The sequence below is a fragment of the Felis catus genome, chromosome B1 (assembly GCF_018350175.1).
Source record: "Felis catus isolate Fca126 chromosome B1, F.catus_Fca126_mat1.0, whole genome shotgun sequence".
In the NCBI taxonomy this organism is placed as follows: Eukaryota; Metazoa; Chordata; class Mammalia; order Carnivora; family Felidae; genus Felis; species Felis catus.
Genome location: NC_058371.1, coordinates 187,701,733 through 187,723,697, shown reverse-complemented (window position 1 = coordinate 187,723,697; position 21,965 = coordinate 187,701,733). Strand labels below are relative to the sequence as shown.

Below are 21,965 nucleotides of genomic sequence, written 5' to 3'. Positions count from 1 at the left end.
CAGTAGACCTATTAGTCATCTTTATAAATTTGGGAAACTGACGTGAAGAGCAGAAAGAACAAAGGCTTTGGAGGTGGACGGACAGGGACTGAAATCTATCATATGTATGCTCTGACATTTGTGTTACTTGCAGCAGGTTGCTTAATCTTTTACAGCCTCAATCCCTGTATCTGTAGGATAGGAACAATTCTACTTAGGCACGCAGGATTATGGACGTGAGGCTCTAACGCAGTTCTACAGGTACACTCTAAAACTGAGCCCTCACACCTACTGGGGCAAAAGCATCATGAAGCCCTCTCCAACCAGTCTGCCCATGTAGGTTGCAAGTATAATGAACAGAGCAAGAATATGATCTTCATTTTTGGATTCTTTTCCACTCGCCCACTCAGCACCTGGAAGAATGCCTAGTCCAGAGTAGACATCCAATATATATTAGTTGAACTATATTAAAGTTTGCTTTTCCCTTTGAATCTTGAGAATAAACCTGTGGTTTGGATCAGTGATGCATGACATAGTCAGGTTGGCCTAGAAAGACCTAAGCCCCTGAAACGTGTTTTGGAGCCCTTGGACACTTCTGGAAGGCCACACAATATTCAGACACAGACTGTGAACCTTAAAAATGGCCTTGCATGTAAGCCACGGTGGATTATTAAGATAAAAAAGAGATTAAACCACATAAAATGGCTCACTTCGTCACATCCAGCATAAAACATATCTGTAGTAAGAGTCCAAGTGACAAGTAGATGAATGCTTTCCAAAACCTTAAGACTGATTTAAATCACGAAATACTGTATAACGAATGAACCATCTCCACCCAATGCTAAAGGAACATATAAATTAGGAAAGAGGGATTTGGGCAAAAAAAAAAAAAAATCAGTATTTCAGAAGTTAAATAGTGTTTTCTAGCTCTGGTCATTCATAAATCCAAAACGAAGAATCTAAAGTCTGTAACTCTTATAGAAATAGTAACTGCGTGGGATAATCTTCTCCCCGATTAAGTTGAAAGTTATAAATCTAGGCGCGCCTGGATGGCTTAGTTAGTTAAGTGTCTGACTTCAGTCTAGGTCATGATCTCACCATTCCCGAGTTCAAGCCCCATGTCAGGCTCTGTGCTGACAACTCAGAGCCTGGAGCCTGTTTCAGATTCTATGTCTCCCTCTCTCTCTGGCCCTCCCCTGTTCATGCTCGCTCTCTCTCTCTCTCAAAAATAAATAAGCATTAAAAAATTAAAAAATAAATAAAGTTATAAATCTATACCATGATGCTCAAACTCTTATCCCCCCACCCTCTTCTCAGAAAATGACATTCTGTTTCACAGACTATGATCATGTTGAGCATGACGTCTCCTCAAAACCTAATTTGTTCCCTGCTGTTTCACAGAAGAGACTCACTATCCTTCCCATACTTCTTCCCAAGTTCCACCTGTGTACCTGCCTACTTATTCATTTAGTCAATAAATATCTGGGCATTGATGATACAAATATGACCAACCAACCATCCCTGGACCAAGACTACTCAGTCTCTTAGGGGAAACCAACAGGTAATCAAATATTGCACAAACAATATTCAGCACTTTGGAAGAGTGACCTATATCAATACAGCTAGATCTCTAAGACATAGTATTAAGTGAAAAAATCTTAAGACACACTATTTGTATAAATTTCCAAATGCATACATTGCTATAGTCTGAAGTCTGTGTCCCCCAAAATTAATATGTTGAAATCCTAGCCCCCAAAGGTGATGGTTCTAGAAAGTGAGGTCCTTGAGAAGTGATTAGGTCATGAGAGGGGAGTCTGCATGAGTGGGATGAATGCTTTTATAGGAGAGACCCCAGAGGGCTCCCCAGCCACTTCCACCAAGAGAGCACACAATGAGAGTCCATGACTCAGGTGAGGGGCCCTCACCTAACATGCTGGCTGGGGCACCTGGGTGGCTCAGTCGGTTAAGTGTCCAACTTCAGCTCAGGTCATGATCTCATGGTTCGTGGGTTCGAGGCCCACATTGGGCTCTGTGCTGACAGCTCAGAGCCTGGAGCCTGCTTCAGATCCTGTGTGTCCCTCTCTCTCTGCCCCTTCCCTGTTGGCACTCTATGTCTCTCAAAAAGAAATATGTGTTAAAAAACAAAGCAAAACATGCTGCCACTCTGATCTTGGACTTCCTGCCTCCAGAAGTGTGAGCAATAAAATCCTGTTCTTTATAGGTGACCCAGTCTGGGGCATTTTCTTATGGCAGGCTGAGTGGACTACGGCATGCATAAAACATATGACATGCTCTTCATGCCTACCCACCGGTGCAGACAGAAGGATGTTGAAATGAATTGAAAGGATACACCCCAAATTCATAGTAGTGGTTGTTAAAGCAGGGGAAAAGAGATAGGAAAGGGAACACGGAAGGTGGCAAAATGGATGCCAACCCTATTGTTAGCATTTTATTGCTTTTATGTAAAAAAAAAGGTTGGAAGCAAATACTTTGTAAAATTATCAACTCTCAATTTGGGGTAGAAAATCCTCTGGTGCTTATGATTCTCTATACTCTTCCATATTTTTATAAGTAGTATAAGTATATTCTTATAAGTCTATTCAAATTTAAATAGACAATTGCATTGCAGCACAGGAAGTGTTTTACATGGTATATACAAATACAATGGTGATAAACAGAAAAACGATTCTCCCTGGTGTTTTCAGACCATTGCTCTCCACTCCCCAAGGTCCATGCCCAGTGTCTTCTGTTTGACAGAAGTTAGTCCCTCCAGCAACTACCCTATCCACCCCCTTTCCTTCACAACTCAACTTCGTGCAAGAGTTGCTTGTGTTTCCTCACTCACACCCCAACCCATGGCAGTCTGGCTTCAGCCCCATGAAATCGCTCCAACCTCCTAATCACCAAATCATTTCAGTTCTCATTTTACTTAACCATGCAAAGCACTTAAGATAATTGACCAAGTGCTGGAAAAGTTTCCTTCCCTTGGCATCCACAGTACTACTCTTGGCTGTCATTCCTTTTACCTTCCCACGTGGTCTACCTTTGACCCCTTCACTTGTGCCTTCTCCCTGGTGCAGCCCCTTAACGATAGTGTGCCTCCTAGGATTCCATTCTGAGCTCTGCTCTCCCCCTAAGCGACCTCCCTTGTTCTCATGACTTTACCTGAAACGCACTGGCTTCTAAATCTGTACGCTAGTCCCTCCTGAGATCTTGATGCACACCTTCAGCTGCCAGCTAGCTTTTTCCTACATTCCTCACCAGTACCTCACCCTCAGGTCCCAAAGCAGCCGTATCGTCCAGAATTCTCACTGAAGGGTACAGCTAGACACGTGGACCTTTTTTCAAGCACCTCTTTTCCTGCCTCATTCCAGGGCTTAGTGACTTGTCGATGTTAACTGCCATACATCTCTTAAGCCTAAGGCCTCCCCTACACTTGTCACACTGCTTTCATTCAGATCTCTCATGCCACATCGTCTGCACTACTTTTCCAAGTAGTCCCCTTGACTTCTATGAGTTACCTCCATCATTTCCTTCTGAAACACAATTAATTGCCATTCCCTTGCTCAACATCCTTCAATGGCTCCCCACTACCCACAGATTTTAATTTAAACTCTTCAGTCATATGCGCAGGCATCTGAAACAATCCACCACCATCTACCCTCCCAGACTTACTTGTGGACACATCTCCCCACACTGCCAATATGCAGTCCACATGGACTTTCTCACTGTTCCCTGAATGTGGGTTGAGTTTTCACATAAATCTGAGCCTTGGCACAGGCTGTTTCTACGACCTTGGAATCCTGTTCTCTCTCATCCGCTGAATAAACCTCGACACACTTCAACATCTCATTGAGATGCTATTTTCCTTAAGGGTTCCTTAATTTCTCTTGGCAGGTAGCTATTCCTACAACTTTTCTTCCCCAGGACTTTGTGCCTCTATTTTAGCACTAAAATCACAGTGATCTGAGCGCGACATGCTCCCCTCTCCCAGCGGACAGCAAGCAGGAGACAGGCTTTTGTGATGGCTTATTCATTCAGCAAATATTGGAGAGCTCTGCTATTGGAAGGCTCTGTTCAAGGTATGTGGGATACACAGCAAACAAGACAACATCTATGTTGATGGAGTCTAAATTCCAGAGGACAGGGCTGCCATCCATATATTTTAAGGTGTGACTTGGAAAGGTTTGTTTAAAACCTGTTTTTTATTTTTTTTTTCAGAGAGCACATGGGGGTAGGGGCAGAGAGAAGGGGACCAAGGATCTGAAGCAGGCTCTGCGCTGACAGCAGCAAACCCGACGCAGGGCTCAAACTCATGACCCGCGAGATCATGACCTGAGCCGAAGTCAGATGCTCAACTGACTGAGCCACCCAGGCGCCCCGGAGAGGTTTGTTTCACTCATCAGTAAGGCCATCATGAAATCAGAACGTTAACACATATTACCACAGTGGCTTTTGTGTGTCATCCTAGCTCATCACCTCAAGGCGAGCTCTTCCTTCACTCCACTGCGATTCCCTAAGTGCCAGGCACTGAAATATGCACAAACTATAGGATCTTTAAATACTTAAGCCTCAGTCTTTTTTGATAAAACTATCCCTTCTCATGAAGGCTGGCAGGAACCTTTCCACAAGAGGGTATGTGATTATGCATCACAGTTAGGTAGACAATGTCGACGCAGGTTCCCCACAAATCAGCAGGAGTCAGACCCACACCACATGGGTTCACGAAATAGAAGGAACAACAGATGAGCTCTCTGTGGCTGTGAAGAGAACGCCCAGACGTTAGTGCTGCTCGCCTATACTGCATACCTTTTTAAGTTTATGGGGCACTAGCTCATGTATGTCTCATGTAAGTATTTGAGTATTTGTATACAGAGACTGGGGTTTCTCTGGAATTGATACATCTATCATGCATGAAACTCAGAATGCAGAACGAGTATGCCAGAGACCAATCAAGACAGAGACTGAAGAATGCAAAGAACTCTAAGTTGTGATGGGAACAGACGCAAATGGCCTGGAACAATGAGGAAAGATGAATCGTGAATAACAGCGTGGCAAGCATCATTTAACACTCGGTATTTCTAGAAGTGAACACACAACTATATGGAAGCTAACTGTTGATAAGACTGCACCGTGCACATTGCCACGTGACAGTTATTTGCCATGCACTGCTTTGTTCTAGGCTCTAAAATCTAGTATGTTAGACTTCCCTCTTTACACTGGTCAAAGATGAATAGAAATGCTTGCACAAGAGGTCATGGGGATCCAACCTTCTGAATTTCATATTACTTTGTAGCATGATTATCGAAGAAAGCATTTAAGCTTTACTAATAATTAGGACACACACCTCTAAAGTACATGTGTATAATTTATGATTAGATCGATAAAAATGGAGGTATACATTCAAAATATTTTACAGATGGGAATACAAGGCAAAACACTTTGGAGACTGCCACGTTCTAGACACCAAAAGGCTAGCAAGGAGTTTTAAATAACAGACCAAAGTCATATTTGCGAGGTTAGGCAATGCGGACAAGGAAAGGTAAATGAGAAAAAAAAAAAAAAGCACAGAAGAAAATAATTCCAGATCCCACAAAAGCAAGCAGTTCAAAGGCCATGACCAATGTTTTGGTGGTAATTAGCATAACTGCCCTATGCTGTTTGCTGAGTGTAGGGACCACAGCCAGATATGATGTGGCTATTTGGTTAACTTGTTCCCCTGCTTAAAACCTCCAATTACTTCTCATTGCCGTAGGATAAAGTTCAAATCCTTAATAAAAACCTCAAATTCTCAACCATCTGGCCCCGTCTGCCTCTTCAGCACTATCTTTTGCCCTTTTCTATTTTCAGATTTTCTTCGGGTCTTCAAGAATATTCTTGACTCCTGCGTCTGTCTGTCTTTAGGTGTCATTCAGATGTCAAATTAATTTCTACTTTTTGAAGGAGTTATTTTCTGACTCCTAAAACACATTCAATTTTTCCCCATATGTTCCTATAGCATTCTTTGCTCATTGTTCTAATATTCTCAGCATGCTGCTAATGTACTGTTGAAGGTCTTTCTTCCTTGCTAGCCATCTGTGAGGACAGAGAAGGCACTTGTATCCCCCAAGCACCCAGAACAATGTTTGATTTATAATACATATTCAATAAATGTGTTGACTGGAGTGAAGTTGAGTGAAATGTACCTTGAGACCCAGAGAAAAAGACTTTCTTTGAATTCCCTAAGCATTTGCTTATGGCATTCCACGATGGCAGAATTATAAGGCTTACCTAATAGTTACAACAATACAACAATATTTGACCGTTTCATTTGTAAATTTAAAGACATTTCGCCATCCATTGGTCAACAAATATTTGAGCGTCCCTGTGGGTCCTGAAATTGTGCATGGTCTCCTTACTCTGGGTTGGCAGACACCAAACAATTAACGAAAACTGCATTCATTAAGGAACAGTATTAAAAGGATTCACGACTTATTCTGACAGGAAGGAGGATGGCTGGAGTTCACTGCTTGCAGTAATGTTATATATTCTCAGTTGGTTAGTCTCAGCAAGGCTGCCTGTGCCCTGTGTCAACAGACTGGGTTGGATGATGTGGATACAGGACCAAGCAGTGGCAGAAGGGGAAGGAATGCAGTGAGGCAAGGAGAACGCTCTGAATCAAAATCATGTCTTTGCAATAATATACATCCTTCAATGAAGGCTCCCCTGTGCGCTCGCTGCACTTTCAATCCTCATCTTCCCCAGACCCTTACCTGGAGCCAGCTTGCCTACGTGAGTCACTTCCGCCAGCCCTTCAGCTCAGGCTCAGAGAGGCCCTGCAGGTTACTTTCATCGACGTTCAAACTCCTCAAGTACCAATGGTTCTTTTCCCCAACCCACAAGGTCAGCTATCAAGGCTCCCTCTTCCCATACAGGACCACCAGGACTGGGCACTGGCTTTGGATCTTTACCTTGCATAGGATCTAGAAATCCGCAGGGAGATTTTTCAGGTCATCTGTCCTTTACCCCATTTACCATCTAACTGGATAATAGGCAGAGTTTCTGCTGAGCTGAGCCCAGCCCTCCTAGGACCATATCAGGTCAACCCACAGTGCCCTGCCCAGGCAGGAGAGAGAAAAGAGTATAGAGTACAGGCTGTGTATCAATTAATATCGCCTTGGTAATATCTCAACTATCCTGATCACTAGCTGTGTGACTTTGGGCAAGTTGCTTAACCCCTTTAAGCTTGAATGTACTTATCAATAAAAAGGATTTTTAAAACTATCTGGTATCCGTCTTACCAGGATATCCCTCCAGAACCCCAAATAAGTTGAACTTTTGACCCTACATACAAACACTTCCCTCCCTCCCACTCTCTCTCTCTTTCTCCTTCTTCTTCTGTCTTCTGGATAATGACTTCCTAGCACCATAAGCAAAGGCCTTTATTCAGTCACCAAAGTTTGAGTATACAGCCTGCTTAGGAGTACATGCCTGACTTTGCATTTCCTTCTCTGATCTCCCACCTAACTTCGTGCCCCCATTCAATCAAAGACCATCAGAGACCAATCAAAGATCAGACAGAACTAAAGATGGTTCAAAGACCATCCAGGATGCCCCAAGAATCTGCGAAACTCATTTTCTTCTCTGTCAACACCTCTACACAATTGGCCAATCCTACTAAAGTCTGGGCAAATGCAAGACTTCCTCAACTGACCGTTCAACCTGAATACTCCCCCTTCCTTAATCTTTCCTGTAGAGCAGGGCAAGACAAATCTTCCTAGGGTGTCACTTTCACTGTGCCATCTTTTGGCGAAATCTTGAATTCTTGCCTGCTGAATCAAATTCACATTTCTGAGACTCTCCCTAATCTCATTTCTCAGCCTCGGCACTTCTGAGACAACCATCTACTCCAGTCAAACTGCTGTCCCCACAAATCCCTTCCTGCCACCTACCAAATGTTCCCTGGCAACCTAAGCCTCACTGGCCATCCAATGCCCAGCTCACAGCACAGCCCCTCTGTAGGGTGTTCCCCAGCAGATCACGCCAGTGTGGCCTCCCCTGCCTCCTGCACCAGAGGACAAGATTACCCCTTCCAGAGAGCAAGTGCTCCATGTTCAAAACCCACTCCTTCCAGAACTTCCCATGTGTTCCTGGTCTCACCACCCTCCTGACTTCCCATCCTCAAGATTAAAATAACTTTTTCTCAAGCCAAAATAATTAAATAAGCCCATATGATCAGGCTCTAACTATTTTTCAGGCACTGCAGTGAGCCCTTTATACACATTAGTTCAGTTCATCCCTAGTACAATCTGTCAAATTGGATTCTCTTCATTGATTTACCACTCAGCACACATTTCAGTGAATTTTAATAAGGAAATAGTAAAAACTAAATATATACAAGGTATAGATACATATGCAAATAGTATAATATATAAGCAATATTCTAGTACAGGAGCCTAGTCCATACATTTTTTTCTTTGAAGGATTATATAAAAGCTATGAATGAAAGTAAAAGAAGGTAAGGGCTAAGGAGATACAGGTGAGCTGTTACATTAGATGAAGTCATCAGAGAAGTAATATTGTAATGGAGATCTGAATAAGTGAAGATGAAAGCCAGTGAAGTAAATGGGGCAAGAATATTCCAGGTACATATAAAGAAACTAAGTTACAGAGAGGCCGTGTGGCTTCCTAAGGTCACACGGGAACAGACACAGCATCTGAATCCTACTTCTGACTCCAGAATCTCATTCTGAGACCCTATTCTTCATCCACCATTTATGTTCTGTAACAGTTCACTCTGTAAACTAGCTGTGGCTTTTTGAAATCCTCGTATTCCCCATTTGTTGGCAAGCATGGACCATCTATGTGCCAGGCACTGACCTCCATGACATTCTCCTCTCCCATTTCTTCTCCAGCTGGGACACAGTTCCCGGGTTTTACATCCATCTCTCACCCATATTCCTCATGGTACTAATCCTAGACTCTGCCTCGTATCCAGGGTCACATCTTCAATTACCTTTGCTCTCTGCAATGCACATGAGTCCCAAGCTTAGTTTTCTGGCCAGCTTCTTGGAAGTAGGGCCATGCCTCATTCATCTCTCTATTCCAAATACCCATCATAGCACTAGATGCTCAATAAACGCATGCTTCTCTGAAATCAATTGAACTTGAACGCCACATTTCCAACTGCCTTTGGGACAGTTGGCCTGGATTCTTTCCCAGTTGATATCACTATTTCTAAAAGTGAACATGTTATCTTCCCTCCAAAACCTGTTTTCCTCCTGTGTTCCTTCTCATCATGGCACCACGAGGTACCCATCCCCATCTATCTCCTTCCCATTTCCTTAAGTTTGTGCAACGTTTCCACATTCCCACTTCAAGTTTGTGCAAATGTTTTCTCTTTCCTGGACTAATGCAACAGCCTCCTAATGACATCCTTGTCGATGATGCATCCTACACAGCTATGCAAAATTAATGTGCTTCATTCTGTCGTTCCTCACTAAATTCAACTGGCTCCCCACTGTCTGCATAGTCCCATCTCACTCTCATGTTCCAGAACCAGATAGCCCAGTAACTACTGGACATCTCCATTTTGAAGGAGGAAGTCATCCTTAAAGGCGGCCTTAAATTTCATAGTCCCCAAACTGATTTCACTTCCTTTCAAACAAAACCTCCCCTGTATCTCTCATCTTGGTAAATATATGCCACCCACCAGCGACCCAACCCAGAAATCTAGCTCTCCCGAGCTCCTCTTTCTCCTCCAATCCCAATTCCCACCTGTCATCAGCTCCTGCTGGTCTTGTCCTCTATTTTACTCACGGGTACCTTCCAGTCCTCACCGGATCACACTGTTGCTTTACTATGTTCAAGACACCTCAGCTGCTATCCCACCTTAGCCAGTATGCTTGACTGCCCTTTCACCCAGTTGTGGCCATTTGTCAACCACTGCAGTTATCTTCCCAACGTGCGACTGAGATCACCCTGTGCTCTTGACTGGAATTTATCAGTAGTCCCCACTGCCTTCATGTCCTGACCCTGCCTCCTTCTCCAGCTTCCATTTCACTGTTCCCTTCTTCTCCCCAGCTTAACTGCAACCCACAGAACTTCTCTCTGTTCCCTGACTGTAGCACATGTTCTCTTAGGACCAGCCTTAGAATGAGAGCTCTCCCCACACAAAGCATCCATCACTCCACTTGCTGCCTTTCCCTGGAAAACTCATTCCCATCCTTCTGCCCCATCCAGGCTAGGGAGCATTCTTTGATCCTTCCCAGCCTGCATGAGTGACTCATATCTGTGTTTCCAAAGCACTCAATACTGGATGCTATCACAGGACTTGCCACATGCTAATTACCATCCTACATGTCAGGCTCTTGGACTCAGCATTCCCCACGGGATGTTTTAATCTCTGTATTCTAGCACTTTGAACAATACTGGACAAATAATAGATGTTAATATATGTTTCTAGTACTCAGAACAATGCTTGACAAATAATAGATGCCCGGTATATGTTTTACAAAAGAATAAATTGCCTCACATTTGGAGAATCCCCTACTGATACAGAGAGTAGTGATATTACCCAGTCTATGGGTTAATGCTGTTTTTCTGTGTAATGCTTGTTCTGTATTTCAAGTGACTCTGAAACCAATATCACTTAATAACAAATCCTGTGATCATGGAAGGTCTACTCTGTGCTCCTTCAGCTTATTGTTTCATAATAGACAAGGACATGCCAATATCCTCCATCAAGGACATACACTGGGGTCCTGTGAAGGTATTTAGCAAGTGCCTTTGACAATGAGGTAACCTAATGTGCTCTACCCAATCATTACACCGTTCAGCTCAAGTAGAATTCTAGGGCAGAGACAGAAGATAGGATTTAAACGCTTAACTCCTGTACCTTCAACAGCTAATATGCCTTCTTATATTCTGAAATATTTACCAGCAGTGTCTCTCCTACAGTAGGTAACTGTTAAACATGTTTTAGATGGATGATTGTTGAATAACATCCTAAAAACTATTTATAAAACTATCAAAACAAATTGCATTAAGACTGAAGTTATAACTGTCACCGCTTGAGATCTGAAATTCAATTCTAATATATTTATGAAAAGCCACAATCTCATGCTCAGGGATCCAAAAATAAATGTTACTGTGTTTTAAATTGCAATGTTTCTGACAAATTACATCTGTATGTCGTTCAATCTTCCCCAGTTAGTGTTTGTAGTTTCTGCACTGTTGGTACGTATCCTGCGAGCTGAACAATTTTGAAAGTTATTTTAATGACTAATTTTCATTTGGCATCTACATCCACAACTTTAACCAGGAAGCTTTTATAGGGTTCAGCTGCAAATCTGGTACTTAAATCACATCAGAAGGGCCAGTAGTACTTGTCAGCTTTGCAGTTTAGACTTTTTGCCTTCTTAAAAGTATCTAACAATACCTCCATCAAAAACGGAGTTTATTCTATCAAGACATGGCAGAAGTATTCCCTCACTCTGTGCCCCTGTGTACTGCTGTATTCTGCAGGGTCCATCTTTCTTTTGCCGTGTTTCTCAATACCTGGTTCTGAATGCTCAGGATTTCATACTTGTTCCCCAAGGTTCCCTCCTCACCACCTTCAAATTAATGTAAGGCACCTGTGTTTCAGAGCCTGCACTAACCCTCTGATCACAGCTTCGGCAGGAAACAATGATGAAACTGGACCTTGAGAGCAGAGGGAACGGGGAACAGATTGCAATAACACTGTGCATCTCAGTGGGGAGAGATGTGGTTTCCAATTAAAGGGAGTTTGGGGAAATAGAGTATGGAAAGAGTGATTAAAGAATCGCTGGACAAAATGGAAGAAAGGTCTAGCAGATCAGACTTTCACAAGTACTCAGAATATTAGGTCAGGTACAATATGCTTATGATAAATGATTGATGTTACAGAATTACATTTAAAAATTAGAGTGACAGTCTCCTTGATTTTAAAAATTTGACACTAATTTGAAATGCCTCTGCCGTTACCAGGACATTATCTAAACTGGCAATCAGAGAGCTGGAAATTTTCAATTCCTTTATGACCATCTTTAAACAGAAGTTATTACTCATTTTGTACTCACCAAGCTTCAAAATCATATTTGTATTATAACAAAAAGTACACTTCTTCATAGACTCCCAACATCACACCTTTTAAAAACCTTTAAAATGGCTTAGGTATCATGTCTTTAAGTGGTTGACAAATAAACCCATATTACAGATGGAAAACAGAAGACAGGAAGAAGCCAGGCAACAGAATGAATACAGAATTTTGAGCCCCATTCTTTTAATAGCTTTATTCTGTAAGACCTCAGAGAAAGAAAGGTCAAGTTCAAAATCACTGTTTGCCTTCACTGTACCCACATGAAAGGAATGGCATCTATGCCAACTGGATGGAATCTTGCTTTTCAACACCCATCTCACTTCATCCTTACTTCTGTTATAGCATTGAACATTTTAAAATACACATGTTTAGTCATTTCTTTTCTCCCTTACTCAGCTATACACACCTGGTACCTACTCCGTAAATATCTCTTGAATAAACAGTAACCTTTCTGAAGGCCAACTCCACATCTCATTAATCCCTGCACCAAGAAGTTTCTTTGTAAATATTTGCTGAATTAAACTCATGTCATCATTACAGAATCCATTCCTGTAGTCTAGGAGTGGAAATGATTACCAGCATTTCATAAATGGAGAAAGAGGAACAATGACATTATACTCAATGGCTATTTTACATGCTCTTACCTTTCCAAATTAAATTAAAATTTTTCTCAATTAAGCCACCCTCCAAGTTAAATTTGTTCTTGGGACTGGCTTTGCAGGGTTATTTCTGAAATGTCTATTAGTTCTATATTATTTTGTTTTGTGTCAAATTCTCTGCAAAAGCAACAAGTCCTGAGAACCCTCTTCCACTGGGATGAGATGCTGGGTACAAGAGTTTACTTCCACCTTAAGTATGAACACAAAAGAAGATACTTTTTTCATGAAACACTTCTCTTGGAGCATGTACCATATACAAAACATGGATAAATGGTCTGGCAAGACCATTTTTTTGTAAGTAGTTTCTTATGGTAGTCTAATGGAACAAAGTACAAAACGTTAAAACTGAAAATAAAGCCCCTGGCAGAATACCCATTCTGGGAAGTCGATCAGTTTAATAGTTACATGTGTTCTTTTCACCCAATTTTATTATGAAACTCATGAAGGCGTTTGGAAGTCCTATGTTCTCTTATTAAAAAATAGTAAGCATATTGGGGGGACATTCCTGGGGACACCTCAGCATCTGTAATACAATGCACAGACAATATCATGATGAAGATGTGAGAGGGGGTGCATAGTCATAAATATTGTGGTATTACTCTATCAGTCAAAACTGATTCTGATTCCCATTTGGGCTGCAGATAATGTCATTTTTAAATATACTGCTCTGCTCAAAAGATCCTTCAAAATATTAACTGTTGATGTCTAAAGATGAAAGTCTATTTTTCCTCCAAAACCTTTTTAAAGACCTATAAAAAATGCCAGTTCTAATTCCCTAAAGACTTTTCATTCACTATTCATGAGAAGATTCTGCCTGAGTACATGAAGGGACCTTTCCCTAAGCCAATCCAAATTTCAGGAAACCAAAAAGTTACAGACTGTTGTTGCAAAATGGGTTGACTACTTGTTTTTACCTAAATAAGTAATTGGGGAAGAGAAGTTTCTAAAAGGTCAATAATATATCCAAAGGGTATTTAAATATATCCAAAAGGGCATTTCCAGTGGGAGAGCCATTCAGCCACACTGGCTGTGTTTGTTCAGAAGGAAAAAATCAGCCCATAACATGAGCATGAAGGCCAATTGCTCAATACGGCAAATTCTGTACTTGTATCTCTGTTCAAATTATTCCTTCGATTGGCAGAGCATGTGGAGAACTTCTGTGATTAAACAGTGTGTGCCTCTTTTTTCAGAATTCCTAATGCCATGTGCATATACACACATCTAGAGCTGCCCACAGTGCACTGACTGAACAAAGAGAGGGAGACATCCACAGAGGGGAGAGGAAAAGAGCTGAACCCCGTCTCTTTTCAGCCCTGCCATGGGATCCACTTCCAGTGCAGACTGATTCTCTCTGTGAAATCTGATATGAAAGAAAATGCACCTGAGGAAATGGACATGTAGACATTGAATGATATTTCTGTTTTTGTTTTTTTATTTTTATAGCACAGTCACTGCTATAATGAAAAGATTCACCACCTGATGAGGATGAGAGCCAAGAGGATAATAATGTTGGTAGATGTGGTGGTATAGCCATTCAGGCTCTGGGGCCTGGAACCTTTAGGAAGGGCCGCTCTCTGGAGCATGAACTCAGACTATAGACTGTTACAATCATGATTCAAAGGGAATACTTAATTCACGATCTTAGCTCTTACTTGTAGGGGAACCAAAGAAGTGATAACTACTCACTGGGGGCCCCTCGGACTACTGATCCTAGAGGTGGTAGGCCTGGAAGGTATAAAGGGTAAAAGAGAGTCACGGCAACAACATCCAAAGACAACACTGACTATTGCTCTAAATACACAGAAAACACTGAGTATTTATTAAGCCCTTCTTTGGAAACACAAACTCTCATAGCAATGCATTATGGATGCAAAAGCATGCACAGTGCAGACAGGTACTATTTTGGTGCCTTATAACTATCTGTAGAGACCTGGCCCAATGAATGGAAAAGACAGACAACCCAAAAAGAATGTCACTTTCCAGTAGACAGCTTAACAAGCAATCGATAATTTGGCGTCTTTACTGGATCTATCACTGGGCAACACAGTTTAAATCCAGTAACTGTGCCTTAAGCAACTTTTGTGAATCGCTGTGCCAGTACTTACAAGGTGCACAAAAATGGGTAGTTCCTGTATGATATTCACCACCAAGGGTTTACCATATAATAGCTGCAAATGAGACATATATGCATAGTTTATTCTGTCTTGTCATTCAGATATAGGTCAAAATAAAGGAAAAATGACCTAGGAAAATTCAAAGCAGAATTCTTTGAGGAAGAGGCAGGGAGAAATTCAGTAAGGCTGCACAAGGAAGACACTGCATTTGCAATGTATCTTGAAGGATGTGTTTAGTGTTAAACATATAACAATGTTCAGTGGGCAACGTTCAGGCAGAAAGTTCATTCTAAACAGTAGGTACAACTTGAGATATGTGTGGGGACTAGTGATTAGTCCAGTTTAGCAGGTCAAGGTAGAGTCATGGAAGACAGTGTTGGGATGGAAGACTGTCAACATACTGGGGGAGCCGGGACTACTAAGCTAGAAAAAGTATTTTTAGTTCTATAAGTCATGGGAAGACATTAAAAGATTTTGCACGGGTGAATGATCTGACTCAAGTCAGTTTTTAGTGAATGTGGTTGGTTTCGAGTGGGGAGGCACTTAGCACAAATAGGCGGCAACCATGATAGTCTGGGAAATGATACGCACATAACCTTGTGTGTGTGATGGGAACTGGAGAGGGAGCTAGACATAAAGCTAGAAAAGCATCAGTAGGGCTTGGTGACTGATTCCACATGGAAAGGAGGGGGAGGAAATGATTAAGTACCATAGACAATTCAATGCTTTGGTTTTTTTTATAAACTGTAGGCTTCAAAAAATGATGCTACCGTTAACAAAATTTTGAAAATCAACTGTTCTTTGAAGAGACAATAGGTCTTTTCTAACATACTGACTTTGAGGTGCTGGTGAAATTTGCTAATAGCTCTGACCAGCAGAGCGTGGAAATGAACTGGAAAGGGATCAGGCCAGAACCACAGATTAAGGAGACTTCGGTATCAGAGATGCACCAAAACCACAGTTTGTTTCAGCAGAGAATGTAGACAGAAAAGATAGCTGAGACAGAAGTGTGTGAAAAGTTGCATAAAATGTACAAAGAAAGAAAAGGGGTCAGAAAAAGAGATCTGAGAGGAGTAGGAGGAACCAGAATAACACAGTCACCAAATCCAAGGGAGACTTCATTCAACAAATATCTGTTGTTGAGCAAATCTAACACGTCAGGCTTTGTGCTAGATTCTGGGGATACACAGTGGGCAGAACACAACAGCTCTGCTCTCACGAAGTTCATGGTTTTTTAAGGAGTGTTGATAAATAGCATGAAGCATCACTGTGAGTTTGGAGTGATGTAAATTAAGACCATCAGGACCTTTAACCAAATGAACAGTTGTCTTTTTTTTTTTTTAATACAGAAGTGATTCAACACCCAAGGGTGAATAAATTTGTAGTGACAGGTGTACTTATATAACCTTAAAACACTTTTAAGGATGGTATGGACCCACTGAACAAAATGTACACATTCTCCCATCCTTATTCCTTCCCTCCCTCCTCTCTCTCTCTCTCTCTCTGTCTCTCCCTCCCCCTCCCCCCCCCCCACACTTTAGTCTGCTTGGAATAAGAAGGGAGGCTATTAAGTAAACAAGCACACTCTGCTATGAAATATTGAAAAGCAATATTATCCACATGTTCTAGAAAACCAGTGAGGAAAAGGAAAACAAATAAAAGGACCAAAAAAAAGAGTAAGAAGGACCATATACTTTAAGCCCAGAAATATATCTTCAAAAAAGATTCAACCACTATGTAGTCTACAATTCTGCAGAAATCGTGCACACACATTTTATATTAAATGGCTCATTAATTTCCAAACCACCCATAGCCTTATTTTATGAAACTTTGCATAGGCGTTGGTCAGAAAAAAAAAAGCGCAGTAAAGGGAGGGGGTGAGGGTGTTGAATTTTAACACTCCATCATGTCATTTGCTTAGTACCTTCTGAGATTTAACGACATGAAGAAAACAGGATAATGCCTATGTAATGAAGAGCTTTTCTTGGGCTACTCAGAATCTACAGACTTTTCACTAGTAACTGTGTGGAATCACTAATCTGGATTTGCCTTATGCTTAATAACACACAACTTAAGCCGAAGCCATCATACAACCATTAAACAGCAATACGAAATCGCAGGGATTTTTCACTCCAGTATTGCTGGTTTGCAAACTCAGGACCTTCCTGGGTGAAATCTGAAACTGGTCCCCATACACGGAGGACAGGGAAGAAAGAGGCAGACGACTCCAGATTGGAAGGTAGCAGATGCAATAAACAAGGGAATTTACATATGAGGTTTGCCTTGAGGGCTGCAAGACAAGGAGATCTCCACCCCTGCCCGCTAGAAACTTAAAAGTTGATAGAGAAGCCCTGCCAGGGCTCATTCATGTACACCATCCAGATGGCCTCAACAACACCTTTCTCACTCAAGGCTATGTCCTTGAAAACAGCTCCTGCTACAGGAAAGACAGGCAGAACACACATTCTAAGGGCAGGGAGGGAGTAAGGAGCCTTCAACTGCCCAGGTCCAGCTGGTGGATCAAACAAGTAGTCACAGTCACGTCCTCTGGATGACCTCTTCCAACAACAATTGAAACGTACATGCATATCCCTCCCCACTTTTAGCTGTAGACGCCTTCACACAACATATGCCATCCCTAAGTTAGATGGCACAAATTGAGGACACCGATGAAAAATCTTATAGGGTTTTTTTTTTTTAACTCTGACCTTATCTCTGATTCTCTTTCAAATATACTGTTGAATTATCATCTCCATCTGTGTCTCCACTGGTAGCAGGATTATGTTTGATTTCATAGCCAGGGAGCTAAATGATAATAGTCAATTTCATGAAAACTATATTCTGGGCAGGCTTTTGATTTAACGTGGAAGCTGATGAGAGGCAGGCTAAAAGTGAGCACTACAGTTTGTAAGAAACCTTTTCTACTTGTATGTATTTATTTACAAAGAGTCCATTTTCTGTCCTCTGTAGCATGAACAGTGTTTTAACCACAGGAACTCAGAAGTGGTCATCAGCATATTAAATGCATTACCTGCTGAAAGAGAGCAGGGAATAAACTTTTTCAGCTACAGGACTATAAAGTTTTAACAGCCCAATTCAACCCTGCTCCCATCCTTCCTACATTTCCTTTCATGTGGTTTTCTCCTTTGTCTCTGAGCAAAACTGGTTTTCATAGTATTCTGGCCCTAGAGTCAGGTCATAAAATACACACATGCCCTCATGCGTGCAACACACACACACACACACACACACACACGCTCTTCTCTAATTCCTCATTTCCCTCTCATCTTCATACATTCCTATCAGTCTAATCCTCCAGTGAAAATGTCCAAATTCTGATTAAATCATTTTATGAACCTCTGTCCAAGAGGCATACATTCAAGGGAAAACCATCATGGTCACCTCAGAAGTTACGCAAATGTCTCACTTATTTGAAAGGAAACAAGAGATCACAATCTATTGTTTTAAAAAGAATGGAAGGCAGAGTCCAAACCTTTACAAATGACAATATTTTCTTATCCCAGGATTATTAAAGAGCATCCTATGTCTGAGCTTCAGCATCTATTTGGTGGAAATAATCGAGACTCCACATTCAGTGGATCATTCTCAAATATTAACCTTGAAACAGTAACAACAAGAACAGAAGGATGTGTCACAGTCTTTATTCTCCTCCTACGACAATTAACTAAAAACGTGTGAACACAATTCAAGAAACAGGTGTCAAATCCATTCAAGCCAGAAAACTCTTCACTTTTGGTCGCACCTTAACCAAGATATAAACCAGCATCTTCCTATTCTCCAAGTGAACAATAAACACATGCTGATTTTAAAGATAGTACTAAGTTTTGTTTTAATGTATCATACTCCCCAGATGTGACTTCATCTTTTTTTTTTCCATTTTATCTAACACACAGAGATTATGGCCACCTGTGGCACTGTGAATAGCCTGGACACGCTCATTCAATCCCCATCCGGCCAATTAAAGATTAGGTCCAGTCAAAAAGCTGTTATCACTGAGGAGCCGAATAATGTAAGCCACCCAGTTTCCCAGACTTTCTCTTCCTGATCTATCTTCAAGTCCCCACCACTGTGTTATGCATGAGTACAGTTCCTAAAAGGACAGCTAACTCTCTACCCTCTTCTTAGGTCTCTGCAAAGACAGGGACCCTATAAACTTAACAATTTACTCAGCCCTTTCCACTTAAAATGCCATTCTGGAAAACAAATCAATTTCTTAACGATTATCAGTATCCCTCATAAAATGTATCCTAGACATTCTTGGTTCATAATCGGTGAACTCTTGCCATAAGTGAAACAGGAACTAAACAACAGGACAGGTCAAAGTTGGGAGTTTAAAAGGTAATGGTCATATTTTTTTTTTCCAGCCTATAAACGACCAAGACTTTTTCTCTTTGAAATTTCACGCTCAAGTAAGACTAGTGTCCTCCCAGTTACAATGACCTTAACTACCAGAGGGGAGGCAAGAGAGGCAAAATGTCCATTTCTCAGTGTCCGAATTGGAGTGACAGACTCAAGTTGTCCAAAGTGATTCTATTTGCCTGGATATAAACGGGTAGAATGTGGATCTCTTCCCTTGCAACCTCAAACCCAAGTTTTTCATCCTCTAAATCCAAACTGTGCCATAGCCTTATGTGCGACCCCTCATCTTCTATCATCTGGGAAATAGCCAGCTCTTTATTAGTCTCAGCTTCCTGCAGCCACCTTCATTCTATTTTTGGCTCCTCTAAAAACTGTAGACATCGAAGCCACCTAAAAACAAACCGATTCAACCAAAGGTGCCTGGGATGGGAGATGTCTCATCCCCTGCTTCACGATGGATCCCACTAAACTCCTTTCCTGGCTTTCGCAGAACACACGATACTCTGAAAGCAAACACCTTGCACAAGAGTGCCCGGTACCTTTCCAAGGCTGTACCGTATATAAATTATTTCCAGGTGTCACTGAAGACCATTTTCTCTGAACACACTAAACTGAGGCTGGCAATAAAACAAGGCGCACGCTCCTCCTGAAGAATCTGACCCGAGAAACATTCCGCCTGTATGTTACCAGCGAACAAAAATACGGAGTTTTAATGAGGAAATGTCAGGGAGCATTTAGGAAAAGTGGAGGGAGAGGATCAATACTGTTTCAGCTCTGTTATCCCCAGGTGTTAGGGGAAGGAAGTGTGTGTGGTCTGCAGTCATCTGGCAGATGCATAAACAACATCGGAAATTTTCAGAGAAGGCAAAAGTAGGCACAGGATCGCAGGGGACCCCGCCACCGGCGAGTTTCACACGCACTTCAAACAGCTCTTCTTCCCGACCTGGACCTCGCGTGCACCCCCTCTCCTTGGCACCCCCATTCCCGCCGCTCCCACCCCCCCCCCTTCCCAGTCCCGCCTGCGTGGCTGTCTCTCATGCAGCAAAGGCAACAAGCGTCCCCAGCCCAGGAAGGGGTCCCCGTCTCAGCTTGCGAGGGAAGGAGGGGAAGAGGGGCGCCCGCTCGCATGCTCAATGCATCCTACCGCCTGTGGAGCTCGCCTCCTCCAGCTGAGCCGAAATGCTTTCCACCCTCCTCACATTCATCTTCGGGGACGCAGGGTGCAGGAGCGGGACTCGAGAGTCGGCGGCCCAGGGACGTGTGTCGACGGGTCTGCCACCGGAGCGCACTCGCCGCTCGGCCCGGGGCTTCCGCGGCGCTGGGAGCGCGAGGCGGCGGCGGCGGCGGGCAGGGCGCGCGGAGCGGGCTGCAGGTGCGGCGGAGGCCGGCGGGGGGCGCCGGGGGCGCTGCGCGGCGCTGGGCGGCGGGGGCGCGCGGGCAGCCTGGGAGCGGGCGCCGTTCACCGCGAGCCAGAGAGCGAGGCGCCCCCTCCCCTCGCGCGCTCCGGCGCCGCCCCTGCCACCTGCTGCCCAGTCAGCTTTGGGGGGGGGGGGGAAGGGGAGGGGGGTGCTGGCGCGGTGGCTCCAGCGACGGAGCAGCCAGACCTGAGACTAAAGGGGATAACGGGTTAGGAGAGGCGCCTCCGGGACCCCTTTTTGCTGAGCGCGGCGCCTAGCGAAGAACGCGCAGGTGGATTCTCAGAGGGTTGAACTCCAACAGCTAGGCTGGAGATGGGGCACAAAGTTAGGCCGAGTGCGAAGGACACCAGCAGGGAGGCGCAAGGAGATGCCCTTCTCCAGAACCGGGCAGAGCGCCAGGAACTCCTAGAACTCCTAGACAGGAAACTTTCCCAGTTGAAGCTAGAACCAGTCATGCGACTTGGCTAGCTGTTAGGAAAAGCTGGCTCTGCACACCAAGGTGTGTGGGGACAAGGCCTAGATGAAGAATATAACCTTGTGGGAGCAGGGGGATGGGGGTATTGGAAGGAAACTGGGAGGCATTTCGGACAAGCTTCCATGGGGAAGTTTCATTTGAGGACCCCCAGGCAGCAGTACTGGAGGTATCCCTCACCACCCCCGTGGGCATTCATCAAGTAGGTCGCCTGCTCTCTTAAGCAAATCAAGGCCTGCTGGCAATGTTTGGGAAGATGAAGACAAACCAATAAACCTCTTGTGGCCATGGTTACATCCTGGGAAAAAAAACACACACACAATTAAAATGCTGATTTCTGTGTTGCCAAGAGTCAAGTGCGTGAATCCTCTTTTAAGAAGAAAGGTCAGGTTGACCAGTTCTCTGGGCAAAACGAATTCAAATTCCCTCCCACTCTCAAATGCTCATCATTTCGCCATTACTTGGGTTGAAGCCATTTCTAAATATTTGCAAAACCGTCCACTCTCCCTATACACCACACCCCACCCCCATACACACACTGTCACCAGCTGAAATCCTGCCCCTTACTCCAAGGTCTCCAATGACATTCCCTTGCCCTTTCCCCACCCCCAATCCCCACAAGTGACTCACTCCCTCTACTGTGAGGCCTCTCACTTTTCGTTTGGTTCATGGTTAAGGGGATTGATGCTAACATGGTTACAGAGAAGAGATTCATGTGCTAGATCATGTGGTGCCAGCCCATTGCTCCTTTTTAGAAGCTACAGCAAGCCCAGCCCCTACCCCCCCCAGCCCCCCCCCAAGTCGTATGCACAAAGATTCCCATATTTTCTGTAAATAAACTTA

The 21,965-nt window shown here is 43.2% G+C and overlaps 1 protein-coding gene across 2 annotated transcripts in view; it reads right to left on the bottom strand.

Moving 5' to 3' along the window:
- KCNIP4 (potassium voltage-gated channel interacting protein 4) overlaps window positions 1–20,580 on the bottom strand; it is a 1,156,450-nt gene extending 1,135,870 nt beyond the window's left edge. Inside the window, exon 1 of one of the 2 annotated variants that reach the window (XM_019829697.2) lies at window positions 20,377–20,580. In XM_019829697.2, coding sequence (XP_019685256.1) covers window positions 20,377–20,437 — 61 coding nt within the window. In that variant the 5' untranslated portion in view covers window positions 20,438–20,580. The remainder of the gene's footprint in view (window positions 1–20,376) is intronic. The other variant, XM_019829694.2, reaches the window with a different exon arrangement.
- Window positions 20,581–21,965: the final 1,385 nt, after the last annotated feature.